The 22943-nt window shown below is 48.3% G+C and overlaps 1 protein-coding gene across 1 annotated transcript in view; it reads left to right on the top strand.

The window, feature by feature from the left end:
- COPA (COPI coat complex subunit alpha) overlaps positions 1-22943 on the top strand; it is a 102763-nt gene that overhangs the window by 42407 nt on the left and 37413 nt on the right. Inside the window, 2 exon segments of the mRNA XM_032233993.1 lie at positions 16616-16766; positions 20889-20955. Of these exon segments, the coding sequence (XP_032089884.1) occupies positions 16616-16766; positions 20889-20955 (218 nt within the window).

Below are 22943 nucleotides of genomic sequence, written 5' to 3'. Positions count from 1 at the left end.
GCTCTTCTCTGCCCTCTTTCCAGAGTCTCAACCTCTTTTTTATAGCATGGGGACCAAAACTGGATAAATCATGGCAGACATTAAACAAGTCGCTGCCTAATAGCACTTGATTTTACAACCCTTTTTGTAGTAGTGGTTAGTTAAGCAAACACCAAGAGCCAATTGCCAAACTCCCAAAATGCAGTCCCATCACTGCCTGGGAGGTGGGAGCCAGGGGGAGGGGAGTACAGCCATTGTAACTCTGGGACCTGCCGTAAGTAGCTCTAGGGATAATCCGTCATAACGTTGACCGACTGCTTAGCAACCAGTCAGTGAATGAGGAGTTCCTCTCCCACCATAGCTTTCCCAACACACCTTTCCAGTGTTCAGAGTCTTGCTGTAAGGGCTCCTCTCCTAACTTAAGAAAGCGAAGACTCTCGAAAGGGATTATTTCAAAAAGCCATAGCAATAGCAGTTAGACTTATATCCCGCTTCATAGGGCTTTCAGCCCTCTCTAAGTGCTTTACAGAGTCAGCATATCGCCCCCAACAACAATCCGGGTCCTCATTTCACCCACCTCGGAAGGATGGAAGGCTGAGTCGACCTTGAGCCGGTGAGGTTAGAACCGCCGAACTGCAGATAACAGTCAGCTGAAGTGGCAATACTGCACCCTAACCACTGCGCCACCTCGGCTCTTAATTAAGAACCCTTAATTAAGAAGAATGGAAGCCGTTAGAGGCAAAGCAGCGTCTGAATCCCTTTAGGCAATGCAAGTAGAATTAAAGGGATAGTGACCCCTCCTCTTTGCTAGAATGCAGATTCTAGCTAATACACAAGTGTGAAAATGTTTCCTTTATCAACTGTCCTGAGAGCCGAATAAACATACATTCCCATGGCTACCTTCCGTTAGACATTAAAGTAAAACATCCCACACGGCCATCATAAACATTCCCCAAAAGCAATAGTTAGGCTTATATACCGCTTCATAGGGCTTTCAGCCCTCTCTAAGCGGTTTACAGAGTCAGCATATTGCCCCCAACAACAATCTGGGTCCTCATTTTACCCACCTCGGAAGGATGGAAGGCTGAGGGAAGGAGGAAAGAAGGGAGGGAGGAGGGAAGGAAGGAAGGGAGGAGGGGAGGGAGGAAGGAAGGAAGAGCAATAGCACTTAGATTTATATACCACTCCATAGTGTTTTTATAGCCTTCTCTAAGCGGTTTACAGAGTCAGCATATCGCCCCCAACAACAATCTGGGTCCTCATTTTACCCACCTCGGAAGGATGGAAGGCTGAGTCAACTCTGAGCCGGTGAGATTTGAACAGCCGAACTGCAGAACTGCAGTCAGCTGAAGTAGCCTGCAGTGCTGCATTTAACCACTGTGCCACCTCAGCTCTTAAAAGATGATGGGGTCTCAAGCCTTTCGGCACCAGGAAACCAGTTGTAAAATATTAGTTGTCACGGGCACTGCCAATCACTTGACTCCGAAGCCCCCCTCCTCCCAACTGAATGGCAGTATCCCGTTTAGGGATCTGACCCTTGTAGGTGTAGTTGCAGCTTTGAAGGGGGCTCCCAAGGATGTGAGGTTCTTGGGGCTCCCTGAGCTTGGTGCTTTTCATGGGTGACGTTACCCTGTTTTGCTAACGAAGCATCTGCAAGAATCCAACCAAGCTCAGGGATGGAAACCAGAGGACGATCCTGAGCTGCAGCTCTTCCCTGCTCTTCACGACGATGTTTCTCCAATTTCTTCTTGCATTTTCCTTCTTCTTTCTAGCGTGTTGACCGGACATAACCATTATGTGATGTGCGCCCAGTTCCATCCATCCGAGGACCTGGTCGTGTCTGCCAGTTTGGACCAGACTGTGCGAGTTTGGGATATTTCTGGTGAGCTGCTCAGGTCAAGGGGGGGAAATCCAGCAGCCGGGCTCGGCTAAGAACTGCAGTTGCTGTGAAACCAGAGCGAGACTGGAGCGCAAGAGGAACGGGAGGAGAGGTGGACGGGATGGGAATAGCAAGGCCCCCGAATTAGCTAGAGCCGTAGCTGTGAACCCGTGGCATTCATGCGTGCCGGAAGTGACATACAGAGTCATCTCTGTGGGCACACCAGCTGTCGCACATATGTGCTAGAAACCAGAAGACCAGTTGACCCCTGCACATGTGCATGCCAGAAACCGGAAGATTCACCACCATTAACTTAGAGCAGTGGTTCCCAAACTTGGCAACTTTAAGACTTGTGGACTTCAACTCCCAGAATTCTCCAGCCAGCAGAGCTGGCTGGAGAATTCTGGGAGTTGAAGTCCACAAGTCTTAAAGTTGCCATGTTTGGGAACCACTGACTTAGAGGCTAGAGTTTTATGCTGAACCTCCTTCCTTGACCCTCTGGGAGGGGTTGGTGAGCCTCCTCAATGTGAGAACATTTAAATTCCCCTACCGATTGTCGGATGACCTCTCTCCAATTCACAATGAAACAGATTTCATTTAATCTGAAACAGATTAAAAAAAAAAAGGTGTGTTTGTGAAGAATCAAACAGGAGTTTAAAAAGGTGAAAAAATGAGGGTGGGCAGACTGGAGCGCAAGAGAAAAACGGCAGACGTTTCAGAAATATCTCTGGGTTTTTTCCCTCTGCAGTATTAAATGTAATTGGAGCTTTCCATCAGGAAATAGATTCTGGTTAAACCAGTGTTCTGGAAACGTGGCCATTTTAATATATGTCAACTCCCAAAATTCCCCAGCTAGCACGAATGCTGGGAGTTGGAAGTCCACTCACCTTAAAACCACCCAAGTTTGCGAAATACCAGGTTATGCAGATAATACCCTCCACTGTCCTGGGTGATATGTAAGATGGCTCTGTCTGGTGGGAGAGCCTTTCCCCCGTGCCAAAGGTACTCCGAAGTTGGATCTCCTCATTTGTCCGGAATGGCATGGGGTCTCCTGCTTGAGCAGGGGCTTGGATAGAAGACCTCCAAGGTCCCTTCCATCCCTGTTCCTCTGTATTCAGCCCCAGACTTAGGCCGTGGTGCCGTCTTGTGGAGACGGAGTGAATCTAAAGTGTGGGAACTCCCAACCTTGGCAATTACCAGGTGGGTGGCGTTCAACTCCCACAATTCTCAACGGTTTTGCTGCAGACTATAGGATTCTGGGATTTGAAGTTGCCAAGTTTGGGAAATGCTTCAGCAACCAAATCAGAGGAGGAGAGGGAGAGGTGGGAGTCAGGGTCAGCATCAGGGCAACCTGTAGAGCTCCGAGGAGGAAGAGAGAATGGGGCTGGCAGAGAGAGAGAGAGAGAGAGCCTAGGCCTTGGCCGTCCGTCAGCCCTCAGATGGGGAGTGAAACGCCCCCAGTCTGCAGGTGGCTGATGAGGAAGAGGAGGAACAGCTGGGTCCAGTGCCTGACGCGTGAATGTGCAGGAGGCAGAGGAGAGGAGAGGAGGGGAAATCTATGAGCCGGTCCTTGGGACGGAAGAGCCACCGCTGCTAGTGATAAAAGGCAGGGCTCAGAGATAGATAGATATGGCAGATAACTACCGTATTTTTCAGAGTATAAGATGCACCTTTTTCCCTAAAAAAAGAGGCTGAAAATCTGGGTGCGTCTTATACACCGAATACAGCATCTTTTGCCTCCCGAAACCCCGCCCCTTCACCAAAAAGGCCCTGCAGAGCCTGTAGAAAACTTCCAGAGAGCTCCTGGGGGCTGGGGAGGGCAGAAATGAGTGAAAAAAGGGCCATTTTTTTCTCAATTTTACCCCCAGCCCCCCGGGAGCACTCTATAAGCCTCCTAAAGGCTATGCGTGCAAATTGTTTTGACACAAAACAGGCCATTTTTTGTTTGTTTTGGGGGGGCCCACCCCCCAGGAGCACTCTGCAAGCCCCCTAAAGGCTAGCCATTGCCCTTTTTTTGTGGGGGGGTAAGTGAGCCTGTTTTTGGGAGGTTTGCAGAGTGCAAAAACTTCCTTTTTAATTTGCCTCTTCAAAACCTTGGTGCGTCTTATACTCCGGTGTATCTTATACTTCAAAAAAAATACGGTATTCATCTCCCGGAAAGACAGACTTGTTAGTCTGCAGTGAGTTAGAGAGAGAAACTTTCCACGGGGGGCTGCTGGTGCTCTTAATAAAGGAATCTTTTGAGTTACCTTCAGAGGATTTGTCGTGTTTGGGGAGCTGGGTCAGAACATGCTGAGTTAGAGGGAAGGAGATTTAGCCGTGTGTGTGTGTGAGAGAGAGAGAGAGAGAGCGAGAGCGAACTGCTTTCTCAACTGCAGTTCTTGGCCTAGTGCAGTGGTTCCCAAAGTTGGCAACTTTAAGACTTGTGGACTTCAACTCCCAGAATTCTCCAGCCAGCTCTGCTGGAAAATTCTGGGAGTTGAAGTCCACAAGCCTTAAAGTTGCCAACTTTGGGAACCACTGGCCTAGTGGCTTGCTGGAGTTTTGTGGCACACATTCAGAGATGATCCAGCTGTGTTTGGGGGGGGAAGGGGAGGGGGTGGCGAAGAAGCTGTGCTTGGCATGTGTCCGTTGTCACTTCCTCCGCCAGCACCCATGCGGGGAGCTTTGCCCCCCTCTCTCTCTCAGCAGAGCCCAAACCCCCTGAAATGGCTTCAAAGGCCTGGAAACTTTCCACACTTCTGGAGTTGCCGAATCCGATGCTTTTTCCACTGTCTTTGCAACCCGGCTTGGTTCAACCGAGAGGATCCACCCAGCGGCTCTTCTAACCGGGTCTTGGGAGGTTCCTACTCATCCAGGCCGTTTCGCTTCTCATCCGAGAAACTTCTCCCGTTCCGAAGCTTCTGGAACCGAAGAAGCTTCTTAGATGAGGAGCGAAACGTCTTCAAGAAAAAACAAAGCGTCTTTTGAAAAAAGCACCTGTGGGACAATGATGCTTTTAAGCTCTTGCCTGAAAAATCAGCTTAGTTTTAAATAAAGTTGGAAGCCTCACCGTTTCGGCTAAGCCTTGTTTGGGTCTGTCCCGATCACGTGATTCACTTAACGACGGCAGTAAAAAGGGTGATAAAATCAGATCAACTCATGCAATGACTCGACTTACGACCGCAAAAAACCTATGATGGAAATTCCAGTCCCAATTGTGATTGTCAGTTGACGCTACCTGTATTTTTTCAGCTAAGTCAGGGTCAGGTTTGGGGGGGGGGGGGCACAACCCATCCCTATCGGAGCCTGTAAAAGGACCCTGGAGGAGGAGGAGGGGATTTTAAGAAATGATCCAATGGGGGCCATGCTATTCAGTGGGTCAACTCCTAAAGTTGCCATAATGTCATGAAGTCCGGACATCTTCAAGTTGCCAAGGTTGAGAAACACTGAAATAGATGGTAAATCATAGATAACAGAGAGAGAGAGAGAGAGGTGTTAGAGAGAGTAGATAGGAGATGGATGGATGGATGGATGGATGGATGGATGGATGGATGGATGGATGATAGATAGATAGATAGATAGATAGATAGATAGATAGATAGATAGATAGATAGATAGATAGATAGATAGATAATGGGTGGATAGACAGATAATGGGTGGATGGATGTAGATAGTGGATGGATAGATAATGGATGGATAGATAGAGGATAGGTAGGTAGGTAGGTAGATGGTGGATGGATGGATAGAGGATAGATGGATGATAGATAGATAGATAGATAGATAGATAGATAGATAGATAGATAGATAGTACATAGATCAGTGTTTCTCAACCTTGGCCACTTGAAGATGTCCGGACTTCAACTCCCAGAATTCCCCAGCCAGCGAACGGAGTTGAAGTCCGGACATCTTCAAGTGGCCAAGGTTGAGAAACACTGGTCTAGAACAATCACTTGTCTAAAGGGGGCTGGACTAGAAGACCTCCAAGACCCCTTCCAGCTTATTCTATTCTACCCAGAAGGGGGTCACCCAGAAGAGTTGCAAGGGACCTTAGAGGCCTTCTACTCCAACCCCCTGCTCAAGCAGGAGGTCCTATACCAGTGTTTCTCAACCTTGGCAACTTGAAGATGTCCGGACTTCAACTCCCAGAATTCCCCAGCCAGCATTTGCAATCTTCAAGTTGCCAAGGTTGAGAAACACTGCCTTAGACAATCCGAGACAGAGGCCTGTCCAGTCTTTTCTTAAAAACCCCCAGTGCTCTCACATTTCTCTTCAGTAAAACATTCGTTAAGTGGGTTTTGCCCCATCTTACGACCTTTCTTCCCACAGTTGTTAAGGGAATCACTGTGTCGGCCCTGAAGATGGCATCTTGTGCAGCCATTTCCTTATTGTCTCTTCTTAAGCTTTTTAGGTTTGCTAGTAAAAGAATTTAGTGCTACTTCAGGTGGCCACTGAGGGGGGGGGGAGGGCTGTAGAGACAAGGAAGGGGGGGGATGTGATGTCTAGGTAGCATTCCTTCCGGTGGGCCTGGAGGAAGGGGGAGTTTGGGGTCCCCGGACGCATTGGTTGGAGATTGGGAAGTTTCCGTTTTTTTGCTTTTTATTGGGTGTAATTCCGGATCTAGATAAGAGCTGGAATTGCACCAAAGCCTTGCCAATTTGATAGGTTCCTAATGAATAGATTGGCAGCTCCCCCACTTCACTCCTAGGTTCAGGGTGGGGTAAGCTCCTGCTGAGAGAGACGGCAACGATAACCCATTTGGGCCTGGCTTCCCAGGAGGCTTTTGCATGCAACAATTGGGCCATAGCGATGAAACTTTGCTTGTAAAACTAACCGTGACTTTCCAGGATTGGGGAAATAACCTCTTTTTAACGCTCTGCATTCTTCTAATCCCGGGAGTGGGAAGGGAGGTGTAATGAATAACATCCCAGCTGTGAAAGAAAAACCCCGCAGGGTGGTTTACTGCCTAACCAAACGGCTGGGCCTCTGCGGCTGCCATCTTAACCGGAGCTTCTGTCCTCAAGTTCTGGGCCTGGGCATCGTTGTTCTGTTAGGCTGGGAAAGAGGGGGAGTCCTTTGCCCAACTTTGGCTCCTTGGAAGGCTTGTGGGCTTCGACTCCCAGCTTGGCTGGCTGGGGGGATTCTGGGAGTTGAAGTCAGCGCGTCTCCCAAGGGGCCAAGGTTGGGCAGCCCGGTTTAGGAGGACACGCCCCAAATAACCACAGGTGCCTGGTGAGTGTATGGCCTAACCCTCTTGGTCTGGTCTCTAACCTTCCTGCTTTGCCTTGAGATTTTAGCATCGCTTTTAACATCCCCTTGACCAAGGTTTCTCAACCTTGGCCACTTGAAGATGTCCGGACTTCAACTCCCAGAATTCCCCAGCCAGCATTCGCTGGCTGGGGAATTCTGGGAGTTGAAGTCCGGACATCTTCAAGTGGCCAAGGTTGAGAACACTGCCCTTGACCACCGGAGAGGGTCATCTTAACAGCTCCACGCCTGCCTAATTCCTCCGTTCTCCTCCTGTCTGCCTCTTTCTCTCTCTCTCTCCCCGCTCTCTCCCTCCTCGTTCATCCCCCCACCCCCTCCCCACATGCCAGAGCTGGTTCATTCTGTACGTGTCTCCATTCCCTCTTGATTTGCGTAGCAACCTCAGAAATTTCCCATCCGTTGCTCAGTTCTCTCACGTCTACCCGACGGCGTACTTGGTGCCTTGGTTTCTCCTGGAGCAGGTATCTCTGCGGTTCCCCCTCCCTTGACTCCGCTTCCCAGGGGATCCTGGATCTGGGAATCCTTGTTGGAAGTGCCTCTCTGATACGTTCACCCACAGTCAACTCTTCCCGTCCTTTCTCTCCCCCTCTCAATGTCCAAACGTGGCTGGAAGCTCCGTTGCTTGGGCATCCAAGGCCCATCAGCTGCCGCGTTTATCCGTCTTTTCAGCCTCATCTCCAGGGGATGAAGCCTCACTTGAGCCTTCCCTTTCCTGGTCACAGGAGTTGGTGAATCTCGAGTCGCTAGGAGCCCCCTTTCCCCCCCGGACAGAGCTTCCTTAGAGCCACTCGGCCTGCGATGCCTTTTCTCCATTGTCTGCCCGGCTCAGAAAGCAAATGAGCATTTCCTTCCGTCCTTCGCTGCTCTCGTCTTTAGTTATTAACGTGGTCTCTACTTCCTCTGCCCCACAAATTCCCTCTCCTGCCCCAAGGTCTAAGGAAGAAGAATTTATCTCCCGGAGCTGTGGAGTCCGAGGTTCGAGGCATCACTGGCGTGGACCTTTTTGGCACCACGGACGCTGTGGTGAAGCATGTCCTTGAGGTACTCTGGGGCTGGGGGTGGGTGGGTAAGTGAGGAGGAGGAGGAGGAAGGCTCTCTTCTGTTAGAATTATCTGTCTGTCTATCTATCATCTGCCTATCTATCATCTATCTATCATCTATTTACCTACCCACCTAGCTAGCTAGCTATATCTATCTAATCTATCTATCTCCATCTCTTATCTATCTGTCTGTCTGTGTCTATCTATCCAATCTATCTCCATCTCTTTCCTATCTATCTATCTATCTATCTATCTATCTATCTATCTATCTATATCTATCTATCTATCTATCTATCTATCATCTATCTATCTATCTATCTATCTATCTATCATCTATGTATTATCTATTTATCTATCATCTATCTACCTACCTACCCACCTACCCACCTACCTACCTACCCATATCTATCTAATCTATCTATCTCCATCTCTTATCTATCTGTCTGTCTATCTATCCAATCTATCTCCATCTCTTTCCTATCTATCTATCTATCTATCTATCTATCTATCTATCTATCTATCTATCTATCTATCATCTATCTGTCTCCATGTCTTTCCTTCCTATCTATCTATCTATCTATCTATCTATCTATCTATCTATCTATCTATCTATCTCCATCTCTTTCCTATCTATCTAGCTCTGTCTGTCTGTTTGTCTGTCTGTCTATATCTATCTATCTATCTATCTATCTATCTATCTATCTATCTATCTATCTATCTATCATCTATCATCTATTTATCATCTACCAACCTACCTACCTAGCTATATCTATCTATTTATCTATCTATCTAATCTATCTATCTAATCTATCTCCATCTGTTTCCTATCATCTATCTATATCTATCTATCTATCTATCTATCTATCTAAATGGCTCCGTGTGTGGGTGTCTATGTGTAAGTGTATGTTCCAGCATTTGGTTGAGCAATTTCAACCAAACTTGATACACAGATGATTTACTCTCTGGAGAAAAATACTATTGGAGTAAGATGCCCCTAACACCCCTCGGTGTGTGTTCTGTTAAGATATAGTCTGTTGTGCCTTTAAATAGCTTCTACTCTACTGCCATAGAATGGCTTCTACTGTACAGGGCAGTGGAGTTGACATGGTAACAGCTTCAGAGTGCTCCACAAGGGGGCTCCCCTCATTTCCCCCTAAAAAATACTTGGGCAACGCCAGCTTATCGGCTAGTTGGGGAATAAAACGAATCATTGGCCAGTGTTTTTTTGAGTGATTGGCGTTAGGAGTGGCCTCAAAGAAGCCAGCTGTGTTGCGGGCCTGTTTTGTAGGATGGCATCTGCACATCTGGCCTTTTGGGAAGAGAAGATGAACTCAGGGTCTTAGACCAGGGGGTATCCAACAACGGCCATTTGAAGGTTTTTGGCCGAATTCTCCAGCCGGCCTGGAGAAACCGCAGATCGTACGCAGCTTTGTTTACAAGACCTGCTCCCCAATCCAACACCCTTCTTCTTTTGAAGCTCTCCTTCTCTTTGTGTCTGTGTGTGTTTTAGGGACACGATCGTGGGGTCAACTGGGCAGCTTTCCACCCCACCATGCCCCTCATTGTCTCGGGGGCCGATGACCGGCAAGTCAAGATTTGGAGGATGAACGGTAAACCCCTCTCCCCCCTCCCCCACCTTTTCTTTTTGCAAAGTGCAGAAGGTGAGGCTCCAGATGGGTGGGCACGGCTGCCCTTCGCCCACTCAGCTAGGCTCTTGCCTCCTTTCAGTCTCAAGAGATTCTGGGGATTTGGGCATTCGGCCGTGGCCTGCGTGAGGAGGGAGGAGGAGGAGGATGGGGGGGGGGGCTCAGCTGCTGCAGAGCAAACCTGCTCTGGTGTCAGGGGGGAGAAATACAGACGCTGCAAAATTAGCTTTCCACTCCCCAAAAGCTTCTGAATCTCCTTCGACTTCAGAATGTTTGCCCAGCGAAAGTTTGACGTTACAACGGCACGGGAAAACGTGGCTTACGGATTGGTCCTCACACTTATGACTGCCCCGAGGTTATGTAGTTGTTGTCTGCGAGCTTCAAGCTGGCTTCCAGCAAGCAATCTCCATGGGGAAGGTCGCCGGTTGTGGTCCCAGGATGCCTGGTTCACCGGGGTGATCTGCTTAACGACTGCAGCAAAGCGGGTGGTAAAATCTTGTGCAATCTTTTGGGTTGTGGTTGTAAGTCAAGGTGGGAACCAGTGAGGGGCTTCAGATTGTGCTACAGGCCGTCCTCGACTTACGGCCGCCATGGAGCTCCCAATTCCCATTGCTGCTGAGATTTGCTCCACATTACGGCCCTTTTTGGCGCAGTGAATCGGATGGTCGTTAAGCGAACTCTGCTTCCTCTGTTGACTTGGCTGGCTGGAGGCCGTCTAGGAAGGCTGCAGATGGTGATCGCGTGACCACAGGGCAGTGCCTCGGTTGTAAACATACGGAGGGCTCCAATTTTGACCGTGTTCTGATGGAGGCTTCCCGAGAGCCTGAAGCAAACTCCTTGTTCCAAAAAAACCTCCTTCTATTAATTGACTGTGAATTCTGCTCATTCACATCCAGCAAAGTCTTTTGAGGGAGGATTTACAGTCACAGACCCTTATCTGGCTTGGAGAGCCGACAGGCCGATCTCTCCAGAACTTGGCCAGGAGTCTCGGAGAGTCACGAACCAATGAAGTGAACTAATGGTCTCCTGCAAACTCCACTCCCCTTTCGCTCCTCTTTTATTCCCTCTATTCCCTCATCGTCCACCTGTGGCCTTACTCCCAAGTCGACCCCTGTTCTTTAGCTCTTCCCTTCATCTGGACACTCTGCACATGGGCACACTGGGAACAGGCTCCAGCTGTTCTTCTTCTGCCCCATTGATGTCCGACTCCGAAGGCAGCTGATAACCGTCAGACGGCCCTGAGCCCCCTCTCTACCTCCGACACAGAGCCCTCCTCAGAGCCTTCCCCAGACTCCAGGACTGGCCCAGGTTCCTCCCCAACCTCTTCATTGTCCGAATCTGATGCCAGCTCCGTTGGCCACTGGCGGGCCACAACAGATAGTGTGGCTGGGGGGTGGGTTGCTGTAAGGGTCACGTGAGGACTAGTCCTAAGTCCCTTTTCTCTGCCGTCGTAACTTCAAATAGTGATAAGTTGAGGATCACCTCTACTGAAATTGAAAGCATGGAGGGAAGGAACTCTGCCTGGAATTCATCCTTTATGCCGGGGCAACTTTAAGCCTTGGTGGACTTCAACTCCCAGAATTCCCCAGCAAGCAAAGCCCCCCCCCTTGTTTTTTTTGCAAGAGAGAGACCAAGAGGCTAAGATGTTGAGTCTTCCAAAGTTGAGACTGAGAAGGGCCTTTTCCTCTTCCCAAACATCTGTATGCATTGGACTATAATTTCCACTGTTTCCAGACCAGCTTATCTGATCAAAGCTGATTAAACAGAAAAAATTGAATTTATTAATTGAATTGAATTTATTAAATTTGGTATGCCGCCCTTTTCCCCGAAAGGGACTCAAAAAAGCAATTTCTCTCCCCTCCTCCCTCCGTCTCTCACACAGAGAGACACAAATACCACATCCCACGTGCAACTTTTAGGAATGCACCCTTCAGTCCATCAGTGACACCTCATACAGCCGTCATTTACTTTTATAGACACAGCCACCATGTTCATATATAACACCCATTTATTTGCTTTTGTATACAACACATCACAAAACCAAAATGCAAGCAAGGAAGAGGAAGAAGCTGGCTGGGGAATTCTGGGGGGTTGAAGTCCTCCAAGGCTTAAAAGTTGCCAAGGTTGGAGACCCCTTGTTTTATGGGATGGGGAAGTCCTGCAGGAGCAGCGGGCAAGGCAGGAGGTGGATTCACATCCAGCACGGTCCGACCCAGCTTGCCAACCGCTGGGCAACACTGCCCCTCTTTGCCTTTCCCTTCACTCTGTCCACTGACCGCCGACTGCTGTGCCTCCCTCCCCCCCACCAGAATCCAAAGCCTGGGAGGTGGACACCTGCCGCGGCCATTACAACAACGTCTCCTGCGCCGTCTTCCATCCTCGCAGGAGCTCATCCTGAGCAATTCGGAGGACAAGAGCATCCGAGTCTGGGATATGTCCAAGCGGGTAAGCATCCTTTGGACCTGGGCCCCACCCCACCCCACGGGATCCCAAGCTTCTGGCCTCCTTGGGACTTACAGGTGGACTTGGCAGAAAAGCTCTTGGCAGCTCAGCTGAAGCAGTGATTGGGTGGTAGTGAATGGGGAAGTGGTTAAGGTGCTAGCCTGGAACTAGGAGACAGTGAGTTCTAGCCCTGCCTTAAGCCTGAAAGGTGGCTGGGTAACTTTGAGCCTCTCAAACCAGGAGACAGTGAGTTGCAGTCCTGTTGGCCATGACAGCTGGCTAGGTGACTTTGGGCCACTCTCCAGGAAGTCACTAGGAGACTGTGAATTCTAGTTCTGCTCGGCCATGAAAGTCCCGGGTGTCTCCTTGGCCTCGGCTCGGCCTATTGCCTCCCCACTGGATGATCCCTAACAGCAGTTGGGCTGACCCCACCCATCGTGCGCACTCCCTTGCCCCCCCCTTAGCACCAGTTTGCCTGCCTGCCCCCCCCCCCCCCCCCCGGTCTCTTCTGTAACCTGTCAGCAATTCCAGCCCCCCTCGCCGCCGCCTCTCCCAGCCCTGTCGTTGCCACCCCGCCACTCAATTGGCTGGCAGCTTTTCATCCCATGGAGTGAAACTCCCGGGACAAACGGTGTCTCGGCCAATGGCCGAGGCCAAAGGGGGATTGCCGGGGGAGGGCTAGCAGAGGAGGAAATCTGGCTGCGAATGGGCTGAGGTGGAGGCAAAAGAGGCACAGCCCAGGGTAGGAGCCTGTGTCAAGGTTCCAAATAGCATCCAAAATTAAATCAGAGTCCAAGGCAAAGGATTCCTCAAAGTTCCAATTGATGAAGAGAGCCGCGTTGGCACATCTGAGAAAACCGAATCTGAAAGCTTCCCGGTTTCCCCCCACCCAGTTGAAAGTTCAAGATCTTGGCCCCATAACCCACCAGTCCATCCCATGGTCCCATCTCCCACTGCCACACTGGAAGCTTCCACCCATCCAGTTCCGGTCAGGCGCAGAGGTGCAAACACAATGGATGACCTTGAGTTTCTAAGAAGAATGTTGTTATGCCTACGTATCATCTAACTCCATACAATCCCATTTTCCCACCATAGAAAAAAGGCATAGTAGAATATAGAAAGTGGGGCAGGCCAAAGAGCCCCCAAAGAAAAGATGGCTGCAGGCCCACCAGGAGACAGAGACTTCTAGTCCCACCTTAGGCCTGAAAGCCGACTGGGTGACTTTGGGTGCCGAATTTGAGAAACTCTTGATCAGGATCAGTTTACTTTATTTACTTTATTATTTATTTATATGCCGCCCTTTTCCTGGGGGACTCAGGGCGGCTCACAATCCAGGGGGGAGGGAAGAACAAAACAAGGTACACACATAGAGAAATACATCATTAAAAAGCGCAACAGTCATACTATTCGGGTGGGGTTAAAGTCTTTAGCCCCAGGCCTGTCGGGACAACCAGGTTTTAAGGGCTGTGCGGAAGGTCTGGAGGGTGGTGAGGGTAGAATCTCCACGGGGAGCTCGTTCCAGAGGGTCGGAGCAGCCACCGAGAAGGCTCTCCTCCGGGTAGTTGCCAGTCGACATTGACCAGCTGATGGGATTCGGAGGAGGCCTAATCTATGGGATCTTATTGGCCTAGTGGAGGTAATTGGCAGTAGGCGATCTCTCAAGTACCCAGATCCAATACCATGAAGGGCTTTGAAGGTGACAAGTTTTCAGCCCTTGAACCCTGAGCTTCGTTGACTTTGTTGACGGATGCAATCATTCTCCCACAGATCTGGAGATGTTAATGTGTGCTCTGTGCCCCCCCCCCTTTTGTTTTTGGTTCATCTTCTTTTATCCATCCCTAAATCCCAAGGGGAATTGGCTGGGGAACTCTGGGAGTTGAAGTCCAGACATCTTCAAGTTGACAAGGTTGAGAAACACTGTCCCAGGCCAAAAGAATTGACTTCCTGCGTCTTTTTCTCTCTGCTTCCCTCCCTCCCTCCCCAGCACGGGCGTTCAAACCTTCCGCAGGGATCACGACCGCTTCTGGGTGCTGGCGGCTCATCCGAATCTCAACCTTTTCGCGGCAGGTAAAGGAACTCTGGGGGCCCCTCAGGTGGGGCCGAAAGATTTCAAGGGGAGGGGGGGTGGCCTGAAAGGTTAATCCCGGGGAGTTTGCCACACCTGATCCCCACATGACTGAAGTCCTCGACTTGTGACCATGTGTTTAGTGTACTGCTGAATGACTGGAACATGCACTTATGACCTGGTGCCTAGCAACCGCCTCACGTTTGTGACGGTTGCAGCGTCCCAGGTCCTGTGACCGTCATTCGTAACCTTCCCAGCCAACTGACGTCAATGAGGACACTGGGGAAAAAAACAACAAGATTGCAAATTGAGGTCACACGTCTCATTTTACAACACTGGCAAAAAAAAAGGCTGTAAACTCAGGTGTGGCCACATAATGACCATACAGCTGAACAGCAAATGTTCCTGCACAATTGTGGTGGTAAATTGAGGACTACCTGAGGAGGAGGAGGAGGAGGACTTTGGGGTCCTTGGTTAATTTCCTTGCAGACGTTTCATTACCCAACTAGGTAACATCATCAGTGCTAGAAAGGAGAGGGGCTTCCCCTCTGCCCTGTCAGTGTGGGTTGTTTTCTTCTTGTGGTTCCTTGGTTGGGCTGGCTGGGCTGTCAATAACCCGGCGTTATAGGGGGAAAATGTCCAGACCAAACGTAATTTCTAACATTGGATTTTCCCCCTTACCAGAGGGAGCCCCCTGGTGGAGGACTGTGAAGCCATTACCACTCCACTGGGCTGCACAGTAGAAGCTATTTTAAGGCAGTACAGTAGAAGCCATTTAAGGCACAACAGACTGTATCTTAACAGAACACACACACACACACACACACACACACACGAGGGGTGTTAGGGCTGTCTTACCCCCACAGTGTTTGTTTCCAGACAGTAAGTCATCTGTGTACTAAGTTTGGTTGAAATTGCTGGAGGCGTTCTAGAGTTATGCTGGAACATACATACACACACACAAACAGCTATCTATCTATCTATCTATCTATCTATCTATCTATCTATCTATCTATCTATCTATCTATCTATCTAGGTAGGTAGGTAGGTAGGTAGGTAGGTAGGTAGGTAGGTAGGTAGGTAGGTAGGTAGATAGATAGATAGATAGATAGATAGATAGATAGATAGATAGATAGATAGATAGATAGATAGATAGGAAAGAGATGGAGATAGATAGATAGATAGATAGATAGATAGATGATAGATAGATAGATAGATAGATAGATAGATAGATAGATAGATAGATAGATAGATAGATAGATAGATAGATAGATAGATGATAGATAGGAAAGAGATGGAGATAGATAGATAGATAGATAGATAGATAGATAGATAGATAGATAGATAGACAGAGATAGATAGATAGATAGATAGATAGATAGATAGATAGATAGATAGATAGATAGATAGGAAAGAGATTGAGATAGATAGATAGATAGATAGATAGATGATAGATAGATAGATAGATAGATGATAGATAGATAGATAGATAGATAGATAGATAGATAGATAGATAGATAGATAGATAGATATAGAGATAGATGGATAGATAGATAGATAGATGATAGATAGATAGATAGATAGATAGATAGATAGATAGATAGATAGATAGATATAGAGATAGATGGATAGATTGATAGATGGAGATATAGAGATAGATGGATAGATAGATAGATAGATAGATAGATAGATAGATAGATAGATAGATAGAGATAGATATAGAGATAGATGGATAGATAGATAGATAGATAGATAGATAGATAGATAGATAGATAGATAGATAGATAGGGATATAGAGATAGATAGATAGATGATAGATAGATAGATAGATAGATAGATAGATAGATAGATAGATAGATATAGAGATAGATGGATAGATAGATAGATAGGGATATAGAGATAGATAGATAGATAGATAGATAGATAGATAGATAGATAGATAGATAGATAGAGATAAGAAAGAGATGGAGATAGATATTCTATTTTATTGGTAGTTCTTTGATTGGGAAAGGGTTTACTGCTGGATTGTCAGAGACCAATGCCTGTTTCCTCCTGGCACGTAGGAGTTATACCTGGTTTGGGTAATGAAAGGTCTGCAAGAGCTCAGAGAGCTCAGAGTCCTCCTCCTCCTCTTCCTCCTCCCTGCAAATCCCATTCCCTTCCACACTGATGACGTTACCTAGTTTGGCTAATGAAACGCCTGCAAGAGGAGAGCCAAGCTCAAGAGAGCATCCCTGGCCGAAGGGGGTCAAGGAAGCCCGTTGCGTTCACTCCCATCAGCCGGGTGCCCTTCTGGATGTTCTCCTCTGTTCTCCAGGTCACGACGGAGGGATGATCGTCTTCAAGCTGGAGCGCGAGAGGCCGGCTTACGCCGTGCACGGCAACATGCTCTACTACGTCAAGGACCGCTTCCTCCGCCAGCTGGACTTCAACAGCTCCAAAGATGTGGCTGTAATGCAGTTGAGAAGGTGAGAGGGGGAGGGGCCTCTTTCCTCCCTCCCTTTAGGACACAGGAGGGGGGGCTCCCTGACACACATCCTCACCCCCCCTCTAAGTGTCTCTGGGCCTTTTCAGCCCTTCCTCTTCCACGCTTTGCACCTGCTTGGGACCATCCACCTGCCTCGATGAGTAGAGTAGAATAAAAATATGGAATAGGAATGGAATAGGAAATGGAATGGAATAGGAATGGGAATAGAATTAGAATAGAATAGGAATTGGGATGGAATGGAATAGAATCTGGAAGGGATCTTGGAGGTCTTCTAGTCCAGTTCCCTGCTCAAGCAGGAGACCCTAGACCAGTGTTTCTCAACCTTGGCAACTTGAAGATGTCTGGACTTCAACTCCCAGAATTCCCCAGCCAGCGAATGCTTTTCCCTTCCCGCTATTCATCAGAAATATCTGGAAAATCCACACAAAAACTCCAGAATTTCTATTTCCTAATTTAGGGGGAAAACTTTCTTCCGTAAAAAACGGGGAAGCAGTGATTTGTGTGTCTCTGTGTCTGTGTCTGTGTCTGTGTCTGTGTCTGTGTATATGTACACACACACCCACACAAGGACGCAGTGGCTCCATGGCCAAGACGCTGAGCTTGTCGATCAAAATCGGCAGTTCAGCGGTTCGTATCCCTAGCACCGCATAACGGAGTGAGCTCCCGGGACTTGTCCCAGCTTCTGCCAATAGCAGTTCGAAAGCACGTAAAAAAATGCAAGTAGAAAAACAGGAGCCACCTTTGGTGGGAAGGGAACAGCGTTCCGTGCTCCTTTGCCATTGAGTCATGCCGGCCATATGACAGTGGAGACGTCTTCGGACAGCGCTGACTCTTCGGCTTTGAAACGGAGATGAGCACCGCCCCCAGATGTCTAGTAGGCGGGAGGTATCCTCACGACATCTGGAAACCAGCCATAGTCAACAAACGAGCCCCACCCACCACCCATGCCGTTACAACACGAAACAACAATGGACACACAGCCAGCACCAATCTACCAATCATGATACAACCACACAACCAATCAATCCACTTACTGAAACAAAGCCAGCACTCCCCCACCAAGATTTATAGAAAGACGGCAGCTCCAGCCACACTTTAAGCTGAAGACCCCAGCCTGAAGATGGGGAGTGAGACCTCGCTGAAACGTTGCCAAGACAATCTCAATCTTACACGGGAAAAAACCCGAATAGAACAAGACCACCATACCTGCACCCGTGAAAATCTACGAAAACACACACAAACACACACTCTGTCTCCCCGCCTATTCACGGAAGAGGAGATCTATATTTCCCCCTGAACCTTTTCCTCCTCCCTGGATTGCCGTAGAAACCTCCAGAGGACAGAGGCAGCTGAAAGGCGATGAGTGAGCCAGACTACAGGAGTAGCAGATGCTTAAGCGGCTCTGAGTAGCCAGATGGGACCCCAGCTGAGGCTCCGGCCTGGCTCCGTGCCCCCCGTCCTCTTCCCCGGCCAAGGAGGCATTGCTCTTTCTGGAGCGAGTGTTCAGCCCACGGGGGGCTTCCCCCTTTCCTTCCCAGCGTTCTGTTTGGGTGGTGGGTCCCCTTTAATCCTCCGGGCGTCTTTGGGAGACGAGAGCCCAGATTTACGACTTCTCTGCTTATTAAACTTTCATGCTGCCCTTCTCGCCTAGAAGCGATTCTAGGCTGCTCACAAATTAAAAACAACAAAATGAAACATTTTAAACATTAAAAACCATAAAGATTAAGTAGCTAAAATTGACAAAAGATGGGCAGGAAGGGAGCATTCTGCCCGGTGGTGGTGGTGGTGGTATCTGTGTGTGTTGTTTGTCCATTAATCATCTCCAGACTGACACCTCCCCATCGTGACCTCAGGCCAGCTGGCACAGCTGGATATGTGGGCCGTTCTGGAAGGCCAAGACGTGGGGGCAGATCTCCCCCCCCCCCCATGTTCCAGAGGGTGCGAGCATGGCAGAAAAATCTCTTCTGATCCCACCAGCCGGAATCCCTTGATTTGAGGGGGATCCACTGCAGGCCTCTTCCTTTGGTGGGGTGGGTGGGTGGGGGCAAATCCTCTTAGTGGGAGACGATTCGTCGGATCATTTCTCTTTATCATTCTTTTTTAAATTTTATTCAGAGTATTAAAATACCAACTCCAAAAGGGGAAAAAAAATAATTTAACAGAGGCAAAACAAAACTAGGCAAGAACATTTTTAAAAAGTGAATTGAATCAATGGCTGGGGGGAAAAAAAGGTTAAAGATTAGGGATATAATTTGTATTGGTAAACAACAAAATAACCCAGACAACATGATGTTTATGAAGCACTAAATAAATGTAACAGTAGAAAATTAATAAAACTTTATTTTTAAAAAGTGAATTGAATCAATGGCTGGAAAAAAAAGGTTAAAGATTAGGGATATAATTTGTACTGGTAAACAACAAAATAATCCAGACAACATGATGCTTATTAAGCACTAAATGTAACAGTAGAAAATTAATAAAACTTATTTTTAAAAAGTGAATTGAATCAATAGCTGGAAAAAAAAGGTTAAAGATCAGGGATATAATTTGTACTGGTAAACAACAAAATAATCCAGACAACGTGATGCTTATTAAGCATTAAATAAATGTAACAGTAGAAAATTAATAAAACTTTATTTTTAAAAAGTGAATTGAATCAATAGCTGGAAAAAAAAGGTTAAAGATTAGGGATATAATTTGTGTCCTGGTAAACAACAAAATAATCCAGACAACATGATGCTTATTAAGCACTAAATAAATGTAGCAGTAGAAAATTAATAAAACTTTTTTTTTTTTAAAGTGAATTGAAAAGAACCAAAGACCAATAATAATAGCTCCCCCCCCCCCTTAGAAAAGCAAGTCCAATATTTATACGCTTCTATATCTGTTGGCAACCAATTGGCCTGTCGGACATTACCTTTATAAAAGGAAAAATAGTTTTCTGCTTAAACAACAGCAAAGTTGAAAGTTTGAGGCAGTGTTTGAGGTCTGCTGTTGTGATTCACTTTGCAGAAAGTCTCCAGTTCCTCGGATTCTGGAAGGATTGTGGTCAGTGTGTCAGGGAGGTTTCCTGCACTCATCACTTGCCATTTGCAGCTGGTTCCGGGGATAGGAGATTTTGGGCCCCCCTTTGAGGATATTTCAGGGGTTGCCACAAAGAAGGGAGATCAAAGGGTGGAAACAGATCAAGGATAGAAGCAACCTGAAGGAGGGATTTCCTGACAGTTAGAAAAATTAACCATTGGAACAGCTTGCCACCGGAACTTGTGGGTGCTCCAACACGGGAGGTTTTAAGAAGAGATTGGACAGCCACTTGTCTGGAAAGGTATAGGGTCTCCTGCTTGTGCAGGGGGTTGGGCTAGATGACCTCTGAGTTCATTCTAACTGTGTTACTGTCAGGCTTCCAAATAGCATCCAAAAGTAAATCAGAGTCCGAGGCAAAGTATTGCTCCAATTTATGAACAGAGCCATGTTGGCACATCTGGGAAAACCCGAATCTGAAAGCTTCCCGGTTTTCCCCACCCAGTTGAAAGTTCAAGATCTCTCCCCCCACACCCACCAGTCCATCCCATGGTCCCATCTCCCACTGCCATGCTGGCAGCTTCCACCCATCCAGTTCCATTCAGGTGCAGAAGTGCAGAGACAAAGGATGACCTTGGCTTTCTAGAAAGAATGTTGTTATGGCTACATAGCATCTAACTCCATACAATCCCGTTTTCCCACCATAGAAAAGGCATAGTAGAATAATAGAAAGTCTGGCAATGTCCTAATGTCCAAAAGAAAAAGATGGCTGACAGTTACTCTATTCCAGTGGTTCCCAAACTTGGCAACTTTAAGACTTGTGGACTTCAACTCCCAGAATTCTCCAGCCAGCTCTGCAGAGCTGGCTGGAGAATTCTGGGAGTTCAAGTCCACAAGTCTTAAAGTTGCCAAGTTTGGGAACCACTGTGTCTATTCAGTTCTAACTTGGCGTCTCAAGGCCTGGGCACCCACTCAGAGCCAGCCCCACTCCTGACCTTTCTCTCTCTCTCTCTCTCTCTCTCCCTCCCTCCCTCCCTCCCTCCCTCTCTCTCTCTCTCTCTCTCTCTCTCTCTCCCCGCAGCGGCTCCAAGTTTCCCGTCTTCAACATGTCCTACAACCCGGCTGAGAACGCTGTGCTCCTCTGCACGGTAGGTGGGAGAGGCCCGGCTGGAGGAGATTGGGGAGGGGGGGGGCTGTCTGGGAGGGGAGGGGGGCCGGGCAGTCGGTGCTGTTGCCTGCCACAGCTGCCTCGGCCTGGATCCACAAGGTGGGAAGTCGTCTTCCGTCACGGAGGGGAGAGCAGAGGTGTCACTGTCCAACGTTCTGTATTTGCAGCCCAGGTAGTCCTCGACGTACGACCATAATTGAGCCCCCCCGCAGTCATTAAGTGGGTCATCGTGCTCAATTTTACTTTTTCTTCTTCTTTTTGCATTGTTCTAACAACCGCAGTCGTTAAGTGAAGCTATGAGAGCACAGGAGCCACCAGAACTTTGGGGGAATCCGTTGGTATTCTGAACCGGGCTGCCCTCTCTGACTGAAATGGTGCTTGGGCTAGATGACCTTCAAGTTCCCTTCCAACTCTGTTAATCTGAGAAGACTCTGTTGCTTATTAGAAGTAACGAAAGGCTACCGCAAAAGGGGGTAATTTGTAGCCCCAAACCACGCCCCCCCTCCCAATATTTCATGAGGACTAGCACCCTGATTTACCCGCTGCCCTTTATCTCCTTTCCCCCCCACTTTCCCCCTTTTCCTTTGCCATGCGCAGAAGTGCCACATGGAAGCACACTCCCAGTTCCAAATCAATAGCCAAGATTAGAGCGTTTCATGCTTGCATCCGTGGTAACTTTGAAGCGACTGATCCTGAGGACTTCCTGTCTGATTCCTCCTCCTTCCTTCCCCGTTCCCTCCTCATCTCATCAGTCACACAGCAAAGCCCCAGAGTTGCCCCCTTTTGCTCTTTACCCCAAGACTTTCTTCCCAACCGAACCCCTCGCTCTGGTGCTGGCAGACGGATCATATGAGTTGTAGTCCACTCCATTCAGAGAACACCAGCCTAGAGAAGATTGCTAGCACAGTACAACTTAGGAACCACAATTCGGGCCAACATGGCGCTAGGCGAGACGGTTGTTAAGTCAAGTTTGCCCCATTTTATGACTGTTGTTGCCACAGTTACATGAATCACGGCAGTTGTTAAGTTAATAACACGGTTGTTAAGTGAATCTGGCTTCCTGTTGTGGCCGGCCAGTGGAGCTGGCAGCAGAGTCGGACAGTGAGGAGGCTGGGGAGGAAGATGAGCCAGCCCTGGAGTCTGGGGAAGGCTCTGGTGAGGGCTCTGTGTCGGAGGCAGAGAGGGGGCCAGGGCCGCCTGGCAGTTATCAGCTGCCTTCAGAGTCGGAGATCAGTGGGGCAGATGAACAGCTGGAGCCTGTTCCCAGTGTGTGCATGAGCAGAGTTGCCAGACGAAGGGAACAGCTAAAGGACAGGGGTCGACAGGGGAGTAAAGCCACAGGTGGACGGTGAATGGCCCCTCCCAGAGGGAATAAAAGGAGCAACAGGGGAGTGGAGTTTGCAGGAGACCATTTGTTAGGTTGGCCATTAGATTCGTTTCAGGAGTGTGAAGATCTGTCCCTGAATCTCAGAGACTCTCTGCCTTCCGCTTCATGCTTTTTGGGGAAGCCCCATGGCCTGAAACAGGCTGGGAAGGTCGCAAAAGGGGATCATGTGACCCAACCGTCATAAATACATGCCAGGTGTCATGTCCAAATTTTGATCATGTGACTATGGGGGGATGCTTCAATGGTCGGAAGTGTGAAAAAGGTCGTAAGTTATTTCTTTCACTGATGTAACTTTGAATGGCCACTAAATGAATGGTTGTAAATCAAGGACCATCTCTGTTTGTTTTCTAATCCTTGTTACGGGTGTTGTCAGGGTTCCAAATAGCATCCAAAATTAAACCAGAGTCCGATGCAAAGTATTGCTCAAAGTTCCAATTGATGAAGAGAGCCACGTTGGCACATCTGGGGAAACCCGAATCTGAAAAACCCACCCAGTTGAAAGTCCAAGATCTTGCCCCCCATAACCCACCAGTCCATCCCATGGTCCAATCTCCCACTGCCACACTGGCAGCTTCCACCCA

Source organism: Thamnophis elegans, chromosome 17 (assembly GCF_009769535.1).
Source record: "Thamnophis elegans isolate rThaEle1 chromosome 17, rThaEle1.pri, whole genome shotgun sequence".
Lineage (NCBI taxonomy): Eukaryota > Metazoa > Chordata > Lepidosauria > Squamata > Colubridae > Thamnophis > Thamnophis elegans.
The sequence above is the reverse complement of the archived record's forward strand: the minus strand, read 5'-3'. Positions and strand labels throughout refer to the sequence as shown.